The sequence below is a fragment of the Pangasianodon hypophthalmus genome, chromosome 13, assembly GCF_027358585.1.
Source record: "Pangasianodon hypophthalmus isolate fPanHyp1 chromosome 13, fPanHyp1.pri, whole genome shotgun sequence".
NCBI classification, from domain to species: Eukaryota; Metazoa; Chordata; class Actinopteri; order Siluriformes; family Pangasiidae; genus Pangasianodon; species Pangasianodon hypophthalmus.
The window spans coordinates 5,675,249-5,695,919 of record NC_069722.1 but is presented as its reverse complement, the minus strand read 5'-3'; the positions used below and the strand labels follow the sequence as shown (position 1 = coordinate 5,695,919).

The following is a 20,671-nucleotide window of genomic DNA, read 5'->3' as shown; positions in this document are numbered from 1 at the left end:
TCTATAACTAATCAGTTCAGATTTTCACACACAAAAAAACATCTTTGGACTCATACAGAAGTTCACACGTCCATAATCGAGTGCTCCACCATAGCTAAAAGCATAATGTAGTGTTCATATGGCACAAATGAGCACATGAGCACGCACACACACACAAACAAACAAACACACACACACACACATTATATAGGCTTTATATAGTAGCTAAATTAAGGTCTGATTTCTTCTAAATTGACATTTAAGTTTGGATATGTCCTAGTCATATGGCATAAATGAGCACACATTGGCATTCATTATATATTATATAGGCTTTATATAGAAGCCAAATTATGGTGTGATTTCTTCTGAATCCCAGGAATCCCATGAGATCCTATCGAAAGAATCAAACAGACTCAGTAACCACACAGCTGCTCCAATAATATCATTATACTTAGGCTTTGTGTGTGCAGAGAGATTATACTGTATATGCACCTTTATCTATGTCTTACTAAAAATTCACACTAGTACTAAGTGTGTGTGTATGTCTCGCTCATCAGTCCCTATATCCTCTCCTTTTCTGAAAGGAATGTTGTTGATTGGACAAAATTGGACAAAGACATGTCCTGGGTAACTACATTTGAAGAAAGTGGACAATGTGTGTAGTCTAACTGAGTGTAAAATCTGAAACTTTGAAGAAAATGCAAAAAAAAAAAAGGTTGAAGTAGGACAGTATTATTAGTAAATAAATTATTAATGAATGTTATTAATGACTTATGATCGTATTTCTTACGCAGTGTGTGATTATGTTTGTGCAGGTCTGGTGCATGTAGGTGACGAACTTAGAGAAGTGAACGGCATCTCTGTAATGCACAAGAGGCCAGACGAGATCAGCCAACTATTAGTATGACAATCATCATCATCATTGCAATTCTTTGTAGGGATGTGAATAAAAAATATTTCTATTCCATACAATGCCTCAGAAGCTATGACTGCCCTAAATGGCATATGTTTCATCTCGTAATCCAAAGATTTTGTCAATAAATGTGGCCAGGAAACACCTACTTTCACAGATATAGACAATTTGAATGACAAGGCAGATGATCAATCACAGGTTTTTCCTGTAGCCAGTCGGCCAACATGCAATAACATCTCATTTACACACCGCTGATTGCTACAAGCAAAAATCCTTAATAACGTTTAAAGATGTTACTGAGCTTTTTTCAATCCAGTGACTCTATATTTTGCTCTGAAAAGCTCATTGTGTCACACTGTTTGATTTCTTGCTGTAAACCGGAGCACAGAAGTGCTGAGAGCCAATCAGATTGCACGGTTCTGAAGCTTGTCACCAGAAAAGTGTAAAAAAGCTATCAGATGCTCTGCATCCCATGAGTAGAGCGTAGAGCGTCTGTGCCTCAGACATGTTTATGGCAGATCTTTTGAGATGTATTTCACGCTAACAGTCTTAACTCATGAAATATCATCTTATATCTTGCTAAAACAAACCACTAATTGTGCCCACAGGCTGCATTAACATGACTTGAGCATATCATGACACAATTCATAACCTTTCATAACATTACATTTAAGACCAGAGATGTTACAGCACATCACAAAGTAACAAGATGTTGTTTCTATTCGCCTTTTCAATTCTACTTCATTAGTTTAGGAAGCAGTTCATCAAGAAACAGAAAACAGTAACACAAGGAAGTTAATAAGATAAAAACAATTCACGTGACAGTATTCATTGCACTTTATTGTGTCTTGAATCCTGGCACTGTGTAAGCGTGCAACTGAATTTTCCTTACTTCTGTCTCTGTCTTTCTCTCAGTCTCAGTCTCAAGGCTCCATCACATTAAAGATCATCCCTGCCATTAAAGAGGAGGACAGGCTGAAAGAGAGCAAGGTGAGTAACACCGATTATGATTATCCATTCCATAATACTTAAAGATGGAGCAGAATTTGAACTCTTTTTCTAATATGTGTTTTCCGTAGGTCTTCATGCGGGCGCTGTTCGACTATGTCCCTTTAGAGGACAAGGCCACGCCCTGTCAGGAGGCGGGGCTACCGTTTAAGCGCGGGGACATCCTGCAGGTTGTGAGTCAGGATGACCCCACATGGTGGCAGGCAAAGAGAGTCGGAGACAGCAACCTGCGCGCCGGACTCATCCCCTCTAAACAGTTCCAGGAGAGGTGAGAGATGAGTTTATTCAGCATCACAGAAGTCATGCAAACATGCTATTTGATGTTATTAAAGGAATTCTGTGTCACTATCACATTACTCCCCTTTGCTCTCAGGCGGTTGGCCTACAGACACAAAATGGGCACTTTACCAAATTCCAAATCACACAAACAAACTGCATGTGAGTACTTCCTTTAATCCTTCCTCTTCATACACAGCAATGATTTACATGCAGGAGAAACTGCAATCATTGTTCTTGTCTTTGTGCAAATAAATTGATCATTTATATCAATAATTTATATCGTAGATATAGTAGATAGAAGATATAGTAGCAAAAACTAGTTTCATGAAAATAAATCAACATACAGTTGTACTTCAGTGATTCAGCTGTTAATTTCCTTTTTATGATCTTAGGCATTGTAGGGCAAAAGTTTGTGCTCCCCATAGCTTTTAAATAAAAACAAGAAAGCAGATCTCTGTTTTACAATTTATCTACAAAAACAAGAATTTCATGTTGTTCCAAATGAAATGTGGTAACATGGGTTTATCCTGTAACAAGAAAACAATCCAAAACAGCGAAATCAATGTTTGAAAAGTGGTTTTGCCATGACTCGCCAGTCTCCAGACCTGATCTGAAGAAGGCAATGTATGGCATCCGAGTAATGTAAAGAAGTATAGACAGAGAATGTGGTCTATTTTTTAATAGAAATATCTTGTATACAGTGCATGCACTAATTGATCAGGACAGGACATTACAAATACTCATATGTTTTGCTAAATATGAACACTATAAATAATATTAATTATGCACTTCATGCACACTTCAACCACTGCACATGTCTTGGTATGAAGCACCAAGATTTGAATTTTTCTGATGAACCAGTTCCAGAGAAAAAAAAAAAAAATCTTTCCCTTCACTTTCTATGCCACTTTCTGTTTTGCTCCTATTGGCAGTTGGAAGTGGTTTGATTTGTCCCCAATTTGTTTCAAAAACATCCACAGGATGAGAATGCTTATATAATTTATATAATTATCTGTAATTACACACATCCACCACACCCAACAATCCAGCAGCACAAAATATGTAATGGATTTTTCTTTCCTTTACCACGGCTTACGCTAGATGACCAGGGATGTGACAAAGGTAGGTACACTAGATATACACACACACACACACACAGATACACACACACACACAAACATGCTGCTCACGATCCCAGTGATCAGGAAATCAGTCTGTCATCCAGCTCTGCTCTTAGTCAAAACAGATGGTCAGTCATGTATACACACACACACACACACACACACACACACACACAGGCACACTGGCACACTGGCACACTGGCAAATGGACATGACTACACTCTTCATAGCTCACTATTTCCCATGATCCTATTCTGTCATCCCTGTCTGTTCTCTTCTCCTTTTCATATCTTTCTACACTTTTAATTAGGCTAGTCCTCTTTCTCTCATCAGTTAATGTTAGCTTTATTGGCATGACTGTACGAAATGGGAAAAAATAAAAATAGTAAAAAAGGCTAAAAATTAGGGCTGCACAGTAACAGCTAAAATGATAATTATGAAATTATGAAGATTTTGCTCAATATCACAATTCACAAATATTTATCAAAATGATTCTACCACTTTAAGAACACCATAGTTCACACATTGTACATTGTATATTTATTCTAATGTATAAATCTTTAAAGAAAAATAAGACTGCAAAAATAACCTCAGAAGCTGATTTACTAACAGGCTCTAATGTAGAGATTGCATTTTTCACATGAGCAAAACACCATATTTGTCTTAATGAAAATGCATATATTTTGGGACATTTATATGTTAAAAAAAAAAAAAAAAAAAAGCAAAATACATGGCTGTACATGTGCAAATATATTCAATAACACCCATAATGTGTTTTACTGAGCCTCAAAATTACTTTTAGTACAACCAAAAAGCAAAATTAGCAAATTAGTACAACCGAAAAGCAGGTATAAAATTTGAGGAAACTCGTTTCCTCAAAAATTATGCCATTTACTAGGTTTTCCTAATGAGAGGATTTATCATCATTATGCATTAGACTCTCAGAATGACCAGAAAGCTTCTTAATATGATTTTACATCACAGTCGCAAAGTTGGTTTCATATTAGTTAATCGTGGCATGTTCTCACCTATGACGCAAACAGCATTTAAATAGAGCCTGTGAAAGGATTTTCATTATTACGTACCTCATGAACAAAACATACCTTCTTTTTATATTACATTCATACTGTATTATGCGCATGAGGCAAGTTTTATTTTAGAGCCGAATGTTTTGTTTTTTTGGAGCTGAACTCATTCTCTCTCTACTTTTTACACGACAAAAAATGTAAATGTAATAATACTTAAAATAATTTAAAAATACAGTAACAATAATCCCCTTTTATGTTAAAACAAACTACATAACCCCTCTAATGTCATCTGATATAATCCTTCATAAATCTCTGTATACAAAGCATATGAATGTGCTGTGAAGGCTCAGTGTAGCTAATCCTACTCCATATTAACCCTATATCACGATGACTATTTGCCTGTCCATTACATGTTGCATAAATATATACACCCTGTACACATATGTTTACTGCGATGCTGCATATCTGCTGCCTGCCTGCCTGCCTGTGTGCACGCGTGTGTGTGAGAGTGTGTTTGTGTGTATGCTTTCCTGCCTGCTGCTCCAGAGCTTGCATCCATGCTGTTTTCTCCCCTCTCCTCGCTTCTTCCTGTCCTCCTGTCTTTTTCCTGAGCTCACTCCCTCTCTCCCTGCTTGCTTTCCCTACAGAGGACTGTGACTGTGAGGGCTATTTCAATGGACACTACATAGGTGAGAGCCTGCATGCCTTCCTCAGCTGCCTACAACACACACACGCACACACAGACACACACACACCCTTGCTGATCATCTCTTCAGGATGTAGCAGCAGGTTGAAGCCTTCTGAAGCAAGCAGATGGAGAAACAGTGAATCTCGGAATGGAATAAACAATATGAGGTTGTTGCTGAGGATGAGGTGATTTTTATTAATAATTCTACTCACTATGCCATTTTTGAGCAGACAGAAATACAGAGAGAGACAGAAAGCATTGTCACTTTCTTAATGTCTGTCATATTAGACCCTCATTACGCGCAGGGTGTTAATGAATGTGCTTTCTCATGTGAGCCTGACACACAGAGAGGTGTGAGGCGAAGTGTGAACGTAGTGTGAGTAGTTTTAGAGCTTTTAGAGCTTTGCCTTTTTCTCCCGCAATAGTCAGTCTAGGGATAGGAAACATAAATGATACTTAGACATGATTTTGTCCTGGAAGATTCTGCTTCAAAAGATTCTTTGCAAAAATATCAAACAAAAAATTATATTGTTGAATTTATTATATTGTTGAATTCATGATTCTGATTAACTTAACATAAATGTACATGAATGTATTTTTTTTAAAAATGTGTTATTATTTAACAAACAAAAGCCTAACCGCCGAACGCTGATCTGGTGAAGTTTTCTCTAAGTAGACATGTATGGAAGGAGTCTCCAGTGTCAGTTTTCTGCCATGAAAAAGTCTGTGTTTTCTGGTTTCTCAGTAACACGACAAGCTGCATTTTTCTAGTCTTAATAACTTCATGAGAAACTAAATCGAGAGTTTGTTGAGGAAACGACTGTTTCTAGCTGTTGTAATGTACATAAATAACAGGAACTAACTTGTTTCTCAGACGTTCCACAGCATTAAATGTATGTAACTATAAATGGTGAAAAAGTTCAATGTGTTCTTTGTAAATAAATAAATAAATAAATAAATAAATCCTTGCCAAATTGCTATAAGAGGAATAAAACACTTAAGGGCACGCTGTTCTTTGAAAATAATCCATTTCAGGGTGGTAACAGTAACTCCACTTCACATCAGGTCAAACCCTGTCATGAATTATTTTCCTACAACAGCACACCTCAAAGTGTTTCATTCCTTACATATTCCAAACTCTAAAAAGTGCTTAGTTAGTGACACAAATGTTCTTCAGTTTATGTGAATAAAAGTAGAATGTCTTAAATTTTTTCTAATGTAAATTTTTACCCCTTCAAATCTAAAATTAAATATCAATTTTATTAATAAAGTGGTCATACTAGTAATAAATATGTATATTATAGGGTAAAGAAATGCATAAAGATACACAAAGAATAGTTCTGAATTTATATAATACTGTTGGACCCCTGGACTGAAACTGAATCAAACCTTTTCTCAAAGTTACCCACACCTAAACAATCTATTTTTAATTATTTTTTTTAAAGCCATAGTGTGAAAATATAGAGATACAGACACAAACACACAGGCGAAAGCCCTTATGGATGTCAAATTTACATAATTTACTCTCCCCAAGGTCACCTTCACGCCATATTTCCTCCTGTCTGGGTGTAATGTCACAAAGCTCATGCAATCAGCGCCATCTAGTGCTGAAAAGCAGAAGTGCTAGCTCAAGTCTATTTATTTAATCCTTTCATGCATAAATCATTTAAAAGCATCCATATCCTTTAGATTTTTTACACGACTTCAAATTGCATGTTTTTCTTTCTTTTTTTGAAATATCGCGTGTATTAAAAAGGAGACGTATAGGAATACCACGAGTACAAAAAGAAGAATCAAATAATAACAATAAAAAATAGATATTCTAATGTGTTTACAAAAATTTTTAATATTAAGGTTTAACATATTTAACAGTGATGACCAAAATTATAGAAAATATGCTTTAACAAAACATAGCAAGATTCTGGGTGGTATGCTGCTGCATGATACAGAATAATAATAATAATAATAATAATAATAATAATAATAATAAGTGTGGACACTATGCATGAAAGGGTTAAATACGTATTAACAGTAAAGAGCCTGTCTTTTTAGATTACAGATAAATGACAGGAACACGTCTGTGATGGTTTTCAGTCATTGTGATCATCTAGTTGGAGTAAATCAAGGTATCTTATCATCAGGGCTCCATCATGTCTGACAGGAAGTCAGCTTTCCTGACACTTCCTGTTGTTGATCAAAAACCCAACTGTGGCTGAACTTGTCAGATTGAGGCATTAAGCTCTTCTCCCTCTCCTCTTCTGAGTCCTTTCCCATCCTTTCTCCATCCTCCTGCCTCTCTATGCCTTGGCTCGTGACCTTTACCCTCTGATCCCTCGCTGCCCAAGCTGCTGGCCTGCAATCAGCCGCCTCGCACGACTGGCTGCTCGTTCACTCACTGCTCTAAGTGTTCAAACGCTGATACACTCTGCCCTTTACAACTGACCTGAGGTCAGGGTTCCAGAGACCCAGAGAAAAGACTAGACAAGGTGATCTGGTACAGTACAGAAAAAAAAAAAAAATCAGATTAACCCTCATGTTCTGTTCCTGACTTAGCAACAAATATAGCTTCTGATTTTAGAACAATCCAGAAAATGAATCTATGATTGGATGATTGTCTAATATCATTTTAAAGCCCAATCTACCTAGGAACATCTCTACACCTACACCCTATCTATAAATATGAATAAACACGATATCTCCTGATATCGCAAATAGATAGCTGGCTAGCTAACTGGCTAGCTAACTGCTAATAAACTAACTTGCATTTGTTACAGGCTGACACGATTTTAGTGTCTCGATTTGTATTCTCATATTCTCATGAATTTATGTAACATCAAACAAACCTGTCAAACAAGTGTTCAATACTAACCTTAACCAAATAGCTAGCTTAGCACATGGGTTTTTGGTTATCATGCCATCCTCTAATAATTTGTGTAACATGAAAGTTTTTTTTTTTTTTAATTCTGAAATCATAAACTTATTATTATTATTATTATTATTATTATTATTATTATTATTATTATTATTATACAGTTTGTTAAACGTAGGGTTTCCCCTTAAGTAATTTTTCTTAGTAAGAATAATCAACATCTTAATCTTAAAATATTAATGCATATAATCAGGATCCAATCATGCAAGTAGAGTTGTTTTGAAAATCATGTTTTTTGGTTCAAGGGTATTAAAAAATTTATCTGATAAATCTTGCCTTCAGCTCATTTGAAATTTATATACACAGTACTTAATTTATATAATCAACCATTTATATTAATCTACATAATCATGGTTAGATCATCCAAGAAGGCATAGTTATTTATAAAATGTACCTTGATCAGTACGTTTATAAGTACCTTGAAGTTTTTGGACGGTGAAACTGTTAAGCATTAAATGAACCCTTGAGGGATTAACAATTTATATTTATCTACACTATATAATCAAGATCCAAGCAAGAGGAATTAGTTTTAAAAATGATAAAAAAAACTAAATTATAAAAGAGTATTTTTTAGTAAACAGTATTTTTTGTAAATAAATACATTTATATAACCAACCATTCATATTAATCTACAGTATCATGATTAGATCATCTAAGAAGAGTTAGCTTTTTTAATCTTTTTTTTTAGTTCAGAGGTAATTAATAAGTTTATTTATTAACTATTTTTTTAATTGGATCAAACTGTTAACCATCCAACTATAATTTTTTGTGAAACAATTTTTTAAAGCGTAAAAAACCCAAAAAAAATCTATACCTATGTAATCATGATCTAATCATCCAATCATAGTTCATAATCAATTTGTAGTTCATGTTTTTAAAATATCTTATGTATATTACATTCATCTTGGTAAGTAGTTACATAAACAGTATTTCAGGAAACAGGCATGCAACAGATTGTAAGGATCCTCCTAATGTGCGTAGATGGAGGTGTATATAAGAGATGACTGGAATGGGACAGCAGCTAAAATAAAGGTTTTATTTACATTCTTATTTCACATGCAGACATTTCACTTTAGTCAAATGTCTGTAATTTCAAATACTCTGAAATGCAGAAATGGAGTCATGTTTATGAAGTTTCAATCTGGTAAAAAAAAAGAAAAAGAAAACACTTTTTTAGTATGTATGTATATATTTATATTGAAAGGAGGTCATTTTGACTTGAGCAGAACATTAGTGAAAGTGAAAGCTGATGGAAGAGAGAGAGAACTGACCCAGGGTTGGTAGTTGAGGGCAGAGAGTGTCCTGTGCGCAAGTGTTTAGTGGTCTAATACGCGTTGTAGTCTCTTCGAAGTGTAAAGCGATGGTGCCCTCCTGTGGCCAGGTGTTTTCCTGGGACTTTTATACAGGTACAGTCCCTGTTCATTCCACTCAGGTGCCCTATTATCCATTTACACCAACACACTCCTTTACTCTGTGCTAATTAACAGCAGGACTGTCAGCTTCCACTGAGACTTTGCTAAGCTAATGTGTACATAATGATCGAAAAATGATTTTAATAAATATAAGGAATGCCTAGCATTAATAAAAAAAAGGCAATAAATGCCAATAAAGTGATGCAATGTAGATTTCTTCATATACATTCCAGTCTGTTTATGTAAACAGGAAGTTGCATGAAGGCCACATTTGATACTCCAGTTTATATCAGAAATTTTTTGTTTTATAACTTTTCGTCTGACCTTTTGATCTTCTCTCAGCTGGTTTGCGGAGGAGTTTCCGTCTGAGCCGTAAGGATCGGCAGAGCTCATCAGGGGAGGCCAACGCATCTGACCCCACTGAGCCTGAGCTGCTCACCTACGAGGAAGTGACACGATACCAACAACGGCCCAATGAGAGACCTCGACTAGTGGTGCTGATCGGTAAGACAACGAATTGCATCATCACAATGAGAAGCTTCGGTCCTGAGGGAAATCACAGTACATCAGAATTATTAAAAGCTTAAGCACCTGCTTACAGAGATCAATATTAATATTATCAATATCTAAGACAAACCCTTGGTTATTATAGTGAGTAAACAAATCTACAGCACAGTCTAAAAAGACTTATGTACAGTTTGTGTAACTGAATTCCACTAAAGCAATATCTGGCTTATATAAGACAGAAGACATGACATAAGAATTATTATTATTATTATTATTATAAGCAAATATTCAATAAATTAGTCTTTTCGAGTGATTGTGGGGTGTTGTAAAATTATGCCATATGTCGAAATAACAAGATAATATCTTGAAAATAGTTTTACATAAAGATAAGTGCTAAGATGGAATAAAGAGTTATTAAGATGACATAATAACTTAGTTAAAATAACAATGTAATATCATGAATTTGTGAGTTATTAGGTCAAAAAATCGATATTGCACCTCAACATTTTTTTTCACAACTTCCCAAATTATAACCTGAAGATTGGTGGTGGTAGCGTGGTTGAAAAAAATCCACTAAATAAGTGTTCTGGTCTTTTTTTTCTATTTTTGAGTCACTTTACAGATTAATACATATTAGGGAGATTTTATGGGTGAAATTGCACATGTCTGTTTTCGAGCTGTCTTTATTTTAATACAGAGATGGAGATTTTTGGCATTTTTTTCTTGCGATGCTTGTACAGATAAAGAGCAAAATAAAACAGATTAACAGCTGATTATTGGTCTACAATCCCAGTGTCTTTATCTCATTTCTTGAACTGTCTTTAGTCCAATTTAGCTTTTACATTGCAGCATACTACAGAAGGTTAATTTGGATGACCTGAGAGTCGCACACTAAGGCTATTGTACGTTTTTAACTCTCAGAAAAACTTTTGGCTCATTATTTGTTTTGCAGTGAACATAAGTCTTAGCGGGAATGTAAATTCGCAGCTCTCGATGGAAAGAAAGTTGAGTGTGGTCTGCAGTATTGGTGTGTTTGTGCCCGCAGGGTCTCTCGGAGCACGAATTAATGAGCTGAAGCAGAAAGTAATAGCAGAAAACCCCCATCGCTATGCTGTGGCTGTACCCCGTGAGTTCCTTCGCATCATCTCACACACACACACACACACACACACACACACTCTAAGGCACTTACTGAAGAAATACAATTCAAACTATTAACAATGATAAATATATACTTGCTGTGAAAAGTGTATTTTGCAGAAAATCACATTCACATATTTATAACTGCTCATGCTGTTTCTACAGAGTTTCAGTTTACTGAGAAAATATAAAAACAGTTTGCATTTTTTTCAATAAATAAAATGTATCTATAATCTGTTTTACACTATTGTCATTTTACTGTCTTCTTCGTGTTTTCTGTAGGGTATACAAACTTTTGAACCTCACCATATAGTTCGTATTGTCCACAGAGATGTTATATTATTCATGTTTTGGTACACTAATGTATCATTTTATATCATACTGGAACAAACATGCTAAGAAAAGTTTAAAATCACCTGACATATTTTATTCAACACATTATTTTATTCACAAAATATCTAGAATAAATAATATTTATCTTAAATTAAAACAAAGGTTGAAATAACTTGCCATATTTTATTCACTACATTATTTTATTCCCTAGTAATGTCAAGAATAAATCATATATATCCTAAACTAAAAAGCGTGAAATCACCAATCATATACTATTTAACACATTATTTAATTGACTAAAACATTCTGGAATCAATATTTCTCACACTAAAAATCACTTGGCATATTTTCTACACAAAATCTTCAATTTTCTAGAATAAATCATTTAATTGAAACCAGATATGGAAAGGTGTGTTAGATTAATGCTTTTATAATACTTTGGGGATTAAAAATGATAATTTATTAAATGATAAATCCTGCAATAATCTACATGTAGTAATTTCTTTTCTCAAAACTTTATTCTAAATATGAAAGTCTTCATTTTTCTAGACACCTTTTCAGTTTCCTCCAAATTATTAGAAAAATATTAAGCTGCACAGTGCGTTTTGCAACAAAATGGACTTTATAATACGAAGAACTTTAAGCTATGATTTGAGTGTTTGAGCAGTAGTGTATAGGTTACCGCAGTCTACATCCTGTTTCTTTAATAAACACTTTGCAAAAGCATTAAGGAGGATTTTCTGTAACAGTTTGTTCTTTTCGAACTCTCCTAAAGACACGACACGGCCCAGGAAGAGCCATGAGAAGGAGGGGGTCGAGTACCACTTTGTCTCCAAGCAGGCCTTCGAAGCTGACGCTCAAAACAACAAGTGAGTGAGCTCTGAAACTGCTCTGACTAATCCGAGTAAAAGCACACGTCAAACATCCGAGGCAGAAAATATGTGAGGAATGGATTCACAGTGAAGTGTGATTTTGTGGGAAGTTCATTTTTAAGTCAGTTCGCCTCAAACGGGAAACTTCTCTCATTGTGTGGCTGTAAGATGTTAATATGACTTGAATCAACAATCGTATACTGGATGGCGCTTCTGTTCAAAGTCATAAAAGTTAGATGGTACCTCTATTATGAAAGCTATAAAAGCTAATAAATCACTGGAGTACTAAAGATAATGAGTAAATTGTGGAATCAAAAGCGGCAAGTCACTGCAGATTTACAAACTGCAGATATTTAATTTTAACATTTGTAATTTAAAATATTAGAAAGATTCAGCCAACCTCGTGGAAAGTGTCCTTTTGTACTGTTCCTCTATTAGCAAGAAAAATGTGTCTCTTTTGCAAGTTACCTCCAAAAGTCAAAAAGGAAGGAATTTAGAAAAAAAGGTTTAGAAAGAAATACATTTCTATCTCTCTTTTTTAAAAAATAGTTAAAGCATGTTAGACACAAAAACCCAATTTTTGAATCTGTAGTAAAATCTGTAGTATAATGCTGCATTTGACTAAAGGTTGTAACTTCCCTGGTCGTAATTTCCGAAATCTGTAACTCTGGTCGTAATTTCCAAACCTACTCAGGACGTCTGGACGGTCTCCTCCACTCCGAGTTCACACCGCACTTCTTACCTTGAAATGAGTTATACTGCCTTTACTAGTATTAGCTTTAGGTCAATCAACATACAGACATATTTGCATACAAATCTATAACACTGACTATACAGTTCACTGTTTTCAGAAGGAAAATATACAGCACTCATCACAGATAGCTGGCTAGCTTGTTGCTATCAAGAAATGAACATAGAGGCGTCCATGTTTTTCTCACTTTGTATCTCGGTCAAAAATGACGTAATTCCAAGCTCCAAATTCCCACTTCCCAAGTAAGTCAAATGCAGCATAGCTGTGAATAGAAAGATTCAGTCAAACATGTCGTAAGTGTCATTTTGTGTTGATCTTCTATTAGTAAGAAAAAATGTGTTACACAGGCTGAAGCATGTGAGGGAATAGAGCTTAAATGATTAGAAAGTTAATATTGTACATTAAAGATATGGTTTGTAATATTTAAAAGCTGACCTATAACAATATTTTTAGAAATACTGTAGAAGGAATTGCTTCAGAATTAGGATTTGCAACATTGCTAGGTAATGGATTTGGTTAGTTTTTTCAATTTTGGCTTCTGTTTCCATTTTTCTGGCCCTGAAATGAGCTCCACCCCCAGCTGTTCAGCTGTTCAGCTGTTCAGCTCCGCCTCTATTATTTAAAAGGCAACTCATAAAGCACATGCAGTTTCATCATGGGGTGAAGTTTTGGCTCATGGATTTGCAATTGTAATTCACTTCTCAGAGAGCAGCGAGCTCTAATTTTATTTTATTTTTTACAACCTGCTCCTTTAATTCATTTTGTTTAATACATTCTGTGTTCTGTTTCCTCCTGCTGTGTAGGTTTATCGAGTATGGAGAGTATAAGGACAACCAGTACGGCACAAGTATAGAGGCCATCCGCTCTGTCCAAGCCAAGAACAAGATGTGTCTGGTGGACGTGCAGCCTGAGGTGCGGTGGGGGTTTAACGCTGGTGTGAAATCAGAAAAAAGTGCAGTAATCTACAAAAAAACTACACAATGTCCAAAAATAAAGATATTTAAAGATGGCTTTAAAAATGAACCTACAAATCTACTTTGTCTTTATAAATTCCAGATATCACAAACCAGTGTAAGGCCACAGATTATGAATATGTTTAATTTGTCCTCAAAACTAGATCAAAACAATTCAATATTCAGCACTGACAAAAATCTCAATCTCAGTTGGGTATAAACACAACATGAAATCAGAATTCCCTTTTAATTAACTTTTTAGTTGATATTCCAATCTCATTCACTTAGAAGGCAAAATTCATCCGTTAAAAATATAATGATTTTTTTAGCCCCGAGAAAATAATATATGACGGGGTAAGGCATTAAAAGTTTAAACAGGCTCACACTCTCAAGCAGTTAGCTGTGAGCAGTCAAGACTAAACAAAAAGCAGAAAAATCTGGAATGATTGACAGTTGTGTACATGCTTTGAACTCTCCTGTATTAACAGGTACCTCTGGAAGCCCCGCCTACTTTCCTCATATTAGTAGTATAGTAGTTATATTAGTACTGAAATTTTTCTGCCGAAAATGGTCAAAAAGATTAAACAAGCCTACAACGAAGTGTCAGATGTAACTTTTTAAAATAATTGTATTGGTAATGATAATTAAAAAGTGATTAAACACAATGTTTGCTCTCCTGCACCAGTCAGATCAGACATGTTCAAACAGTTTGAGCAGATCAGTGGAAATGTCGGCCGTGTGGAAGCATTTCACAGTTCCTTCCAGGATTATTAGACAAGTGATTTCCGGGAATACTCATTATTCCTCCTCAGGGGTTGGCAGGTCCTGTATTTGTTCACCACAACCAGATCTTAGACAAATGTTAATGACTGGTCACTGTTCTACCTCACTGATCTTTAATTAAAGGCGTCTGGATTTGTGTAAATGACTTTTTATTCCATTATTTTTTGTTGCTGCTGCAGGCATTACACACCCTGAGGACTGCTGAGTTTAAGCCTTACGTCATCTTTGTGAAACCGCGGATCCCTGAGGGTCGTAGACGTCGCAGTGCGTCTTCGCCTGCAGCAGGAGAGCACGGGAGACTCACAGTGAGTCTTTAACCTCGCCGTTTCCTTCAGCCATTTCTTTTTCTTTTCATTCTTCCATTTCCAGCCGTCAGCTCAGTACCTGTAACCAGATGTAATGAGCATAGTGACGCATAATAATGAAGCATAATAACATCCATACACACAGCACACACAGTGTACGCACAGATTTTAATTAATTGTATAAATAAATTTTAAAAATGAGTTTAAAATCAAGCCCAGCAGTCAGAGTTGACTGTCCATGCTTGGCTCATTGTTTCTAAATAATGTGAAAAACAAATTTTTGTCGAGTGCAAACCTTTGCAAAATTAAGAAGACTAAGAAAAAATATGAATAGTGAAACAATTCAACATGATATCATTTCAAAAGTTTACCTTTGATAAATGATAAATATGATAAATTATGAAACATGAAAAATATGATCTAATAATTTATTATACACACTTTCCCTTCATAACTGTGTTCAATTACATTCATATCCTCTGAACCGGAGGATAAAACAGGGCGTGGTGTGCTGTTGTATGAAAATAATCAGTAATTGAGGTGGTGTAATGTGGCCCCAAAAAAGTTATTGTTACCACCCCAATGTTGATTATTTTCCAACAACAGCATGTCTTTTATTCCTCATATACCACATCAGTTTACCAACAATCACATTTTTTGATTTATTAATGAATGACATACTGTACATTTTAATGTAGTGGAATGTCCATGAGACAAGTTAGTTCCTGCTATCACTGACATTATAGCAGCTATAAATGTGATTCCTTCACCAACCTTTACTTTTTCTCTATCTTGATGTTAATAAAACATACACTGCAGGTTATTAGTGTCAAGCACTAACACTGGAGACTCCTTCCATAAATGTTAAATAAACATCTCCTTACAGAAAACGTCACCATATTAATGATTATATATTTTTCTTTGTTAAATAACAGCATGAATTTTAAAAAAATAGTTTTTTGTATTATTGTGGAGCGTCCATGATACGTGTCAGATGTTAAGATAGCATATTATATTGAATACGTTAATATAAACCTTGCAGCTAAAACTATTGCCGGAGCTGCTGCTACAGAAAATTAATCGACACCTTCTAGCCAATCAGATTCGAGAATTTAACAGCATTATAACTGTGTTATAATATTTAAAAATGATCTAGATCAACGGATCATACATCTTACTATGTAGTGACCATAATCTGTTCGTCCTTCCTCAGGAGGAGGATCTGCAGGAGATGCGTCAGTCTGCGCAGCAGATTGAGCAGGAGTACGGTCACCTGGTGGATCGGGTCCTGATTAAGGAGGACACTGCGAGTGCCTGTGCAGAACTACGCATCATCCTCGAGCGCCTGGAGAGGGAGGCCTTCTGGCTGCCAGTCAGCTGGGTCAGGAACTAAAAACCATCCATCATCCCAAAGCAGGACAAAATAGGACACTGGACGTCTCTCCTTCACTACAGGACATAACTGAGGTCTGTCTGGACGATGGACGATGAGGAAAGACAGACAACTCCAGAACTCAGACGGACTCGTCCTGAAGGAGAGGAATAAAAGTGATGATCCATCAAAGTTTAATAGTCTTGGGGCATTAAAAAAAAAAATCTGAGAATCTTCTGTACACCGATATGCATACACAGTATGAACAATGATTATACATATGCACCATGGCTGCTTCTTTTTGAATTCTGTTTATAGACATGCGTTTATTTAAATCATGTAAATTATTTTATTAACCAGTTTTGGAATTTTATTTAAAGACTCATGCACTGTGTCCAGAAATATTACATACTGCACACCTAAATGTAGATTATATTATTTCCCCGGCTTATTTAGCAATGCGTTTATAGTGACTGCTAAACCTGAAATGTTACAACCAAACACCCCGACAAGCTCCAACCTCTGACCTTTAACGTTGATTTGGAAAAAGAAAAAAAAAATCAAAAGGCAACATTTCTTCTTGTCCATCTTAGAGCAATTTCAGTGAAATACATTCAGTACCCATTTAAGTGATGTGATACATGTTATAAATATGTATTGTAGATGCATCTTAATATGATGTGTCAAAATATCTAAGGGATAATTGTTAACTCACGGTGGAGTGCAAAAGTTTGCACACCTATATACATGGATAAAATGAAGATATTAGGTTTGTTAGGTTTCATAGCTGTGAAAACATTATCACAAGTAACAAAAAATGGTCAAATTGTGTATATTAAGTTATTAATAGTGGACAAATTAAACAAATGAGAAACACTGAATGTGATATATAGTAAATGTTCTCTAATACCTCATAACTGCCTGAAATGTTTAATTTCTCCACCTAGAAACCATAGGGGATGTAAACTTTTGCACTCAGTAGTGCGATGTAAAGTGTTTCACCTTCATCAGCCATCTTTTTAAAATTGACCAACTACCTGAGTAACTGGAATTATACAGTTGATTAATGTTGATTAATGTCCAGGAATTTTTAACGTATTAACCACGGGTTTCCTGCAGCATATTAAACACATGTTCTGAGCAGAAGGATTGTGGCTTGTTGGATCAAAATGCCTACACAACCACTCAACAGTAGCATCTGAGTTGGGTTTCAATGCAATAAAACATTTTACAGCTTGGTTTGAAGGTTCGTGATCCCTGTATACATACTCAGTTTAAAACTCTCTGGTGTTAAACTCGGCTAGCAGTCAAAGTGGGCTCTTAGAAATTCTTGGAAAGGCATGCCTGAATAATCAAAGCTTACAAAAATAGTGTGCAAGCAGCAGTCTCTGATGTCAAAGAGCATTTCAATAAATGTGTAAATACAATTTGCATAAATGTGTGTGGCATCCTGGGAAAACCCTTCACATGGTGAAATATTCATATTTTCTACTTTATATCATTCTGAAAACTTTCCTGAACTTAGTGACTTATGCTGCATTCCACTTAACTCGAAAGTGGGAATTCGGAGTTATTTCTTTCTCATTCTTTCTTTCTTTCTTTCTTTCTTTCTTTCTTTCTTTCTTTCTTTCTTTCTTCTTCTTTACATCCATGCATTCAAGCTACAAAAGTGGGAAGAAAAAAACATTTGATGCCTCCATGTTCATCTGTGATGAGCGATGTACATTTACCTCCTCAAACCGGTGAACTATATCGTTAATGTTATAAACACTGACAAGCTAATATGTCTGTATGCTGATTGATCCAAAGCTAACACTTGTATATACAGTATAACTCATTCGCTACTTTGTTTACTGTTGATGCTGTGAGCCATGTTGATTTGATGTCACATGCTGAACTCTAGGTTGAGAAGAGCGTTCCAACTTTTCAAGCAGGAATTCCAGGTTGAGATTGTGTTTGAGGGGGCATTCTCTGGAAACTACTGAAATTCTGAAATTTTGTGTTACGAGATTTAGTGGAATGCAGCATTATTTGCACATATCCCAATCACAAGTAAAATTCTAGCCTTTTAAATTCTGCTTACTCCATATTTCATTTTCTTGATGTTGAGTCTCACAAAGCAATTGCTATTTATTCATTTGATTTTTAATACGCAGTAACTGTTAACTGTCCATGCTAATATTGGTGGGGAAATAATCACTGAATAATTCAGACACTTCTGTTCTATTGGCTTTCCGATAATTTCCGATATTTTTAATAGTTCATTGAAACATTTTATAACTTGGTCCGCGTCCATCTGTACAGAAGGTATAAGTGCTCTTCTCTGTTTTGGTGATGATGATGTGATGGTGCAAGAGCATGGTGGACATCATCATAGTCAGTATCTGCTTACAAACCTGATCGATTAGGCTTATATCTGTTTCTCTACGACACATAACTATCCAACAGCTTGATAAAAGTGTGTGAGGAAATCACTCTTAGCTAGCAAGGTTTCAGACATCTTTAGGCAGACTAATGGTTTATACCACTGTCTTTGTCAAATTGCCTGCTTAGCCAATAATAATATTTTACAAAAAACAGGTTTTTGTTTTAATTAAATAAATTTAAAGTGACAATCGAATGTGTCAAAATATATTATTGGTTGGGAAAAAATTTTTCAATTTTTCTTCTTTTTTTTTTTTCTCCAAAATTCAGCCACAGCAACATCCAGTGGGTTTTCCCAGACCACCTCACATTTCTTTTCTCAATTATATCTGATCATCCAAGATGTCACGCACAACTGTGGGTTTGATGGTTCATCAGTTAAAAGCTTCATAACTCCAGTGTCAAAACCATGCAGAAAATGAACACCTGAACAAGTATGTCTTGACTAGATAGCGGAAGGTTTGTGTAAATTACATTGTTTTCGTCACAAAATCATTGCTTTAATCATGTATTCTTACAGTTTCATTCATAATTCTGTTCTGCTGTAGGACAAGTTTGGTTATGTATGTATACAGTACTGTGCAAAAGTCTTAGGCGCATGCAAAGAAATGCTGTAGAGAAAAGACGCCTTCAAAAATAATGAAATTAAATGTTTCTACAATTGAAAAAAATATTATAAAGAGCAGTAAACAGTAATAAATTAAATAAAGACAATATTTGGTGTGATGACCCTTTGCTTTAAAAAAATAGTAGTCTCAGGTATGAGTAGTCTGTAAAGCTGCTTTGTGACAATGTCCATTGTTAAAAGCACTATACAAATAAAATTAAATTGAATTGAATTTGTGCAGTTTTATAAGGAAAAGGTTTTACTGAGCATCTTGCAGAAGCAGCCACAGTTCTTCTGGAGACTTTGACTGTCACGATTGCTTCTAATTTTTACAGCAAAACCCAGCAGCCTTCATTAATTTTTTTTTTTGTCTGAAAATTGCTCTCTTATGTGATATGCTGCTTTCGTTACTGACAAACAAACATTTTTCTGTAACATTTAATTTTGTGCTGGAAAACTAATGTTTGAAATCTAAAATGTTTTTGTCTGAATCAATAATCTAAAATTCATAAAATAAAACTCTATAACAAAGTTTGTACTAAAAAAAAAAATAGAGTACCTAAGACTTTTGCACAGTACTGTATGATAACCTAACATTTCATCAGGGCATCTGTCATTTCCTGCGTAATTTCGACAGTGATGTATGTGTGTGCTGAAAGTTTCAGGATATCATTTGGATGTGTTCTGACTGCCACTTTTACTCAAAACCATTTCTCTACACATCTTCTAGTCTGTATATCTGGCAGCTGCCTTTACAAATAAAATATAAATAAAAATCCTGCCATATAATAGTTGAGCAGGTCTTTATGTTTCAGCAAGGTGTTCTAGTAGAGGGTGTTTCCTGCTGATGTGTGCATAACATCCAAAACAGCAAAAAAAAAGAAAAAAAAGAAAAAAAAAAGAAATGCACAGTTGTAGCTGTCATGAGATCCAATACAATATAATTACAATGACACATGATCACGTTTTTTTAACACCCTTTTTTTTTAAAAAAAAAAACAAAACTTTTGTTTTATTTGTGCAGAAAAGAAGGCATTACACGGCACTTCACTTAACAGCCAAACAAGCTACAAATTTCATTTCCAGCCTCAGTCATTTTCCGCTTATGGTGTTTACAATTTGTGGAGTAAATGTGCAAAACAATATATCTACGCAACATATTACACTATTCAAGGATGTATCAGTCATTAAAATGTATGTGTGGACATACTGGCAGCTCTAAACTGAATGGAACTGGATAGTGATGTGCAACCCGCGGCTCTGAAAG

At 35.2% G+C, this 20,671-nt stretch overlaps 1 protein-coding gene across 2 annotated transcripts in view; it reads left to right on the top strand.

The window, feature by feature from the left end:
- The window catches only part of mpp3a (MAGUK p55 scaffold protein 3a), a 37,154-nt gene extending 19,543 nt beyond the window's left edge, over nt 1-17,611 (top strand). The window contains exons 8-19 of one of the 2 annotated variants that reach the window (XM_026916724.3): nt 795-880; nt 1,808-1,882; nt 1,972-2,168; nt 2,274-2,338; nt 3,281-3,301; nt 9,286-9,351; nt 9,700-9,861; nt 10,910-10,990; nt 12,113-12,206; nt 13,764-13,872; nt 14,876-15,001; nt 16,215-17,611. In XM_026916724.3, coding sequence (XP_026772525.1) covers nt 795-880; nt 1,808-1,882; nt 1,972-2,168; nt 2,274-2,338; nt 3,281-3,301; nt 9,286-9,351; nt 9,700-9,861; nt 10,910-10,990; nt 12,113-12,206; nt 13,764-13,872; nt 14,876-15,001; nt 16,215-16,394 — 1,262 coding nt within the window. In that variant the 3' untranslated portion in view covers nt 16,395-17,611. Of the gene's footprint in view, nt 1-794; nt 881-1,807; nt 1,883-1,971; nt 2,169-2,273; nt 2,339-3,280; nt 3,302-4,975; nt 5,018-9,285; nt 9,352-9,699; nt 9,862-10,909; nt 10,991-12,112; nt 12,207-13,763; nt 13,873-14,875; nt 15,002-16,214 lie in introns of both variants that reach the window. The other variant, XM_026916725.3, reaches the window with a different exon arrangement.
- The last annotated feature ends 3,060 nt before the right edge of the window (nt 17,612-20,671 follow it).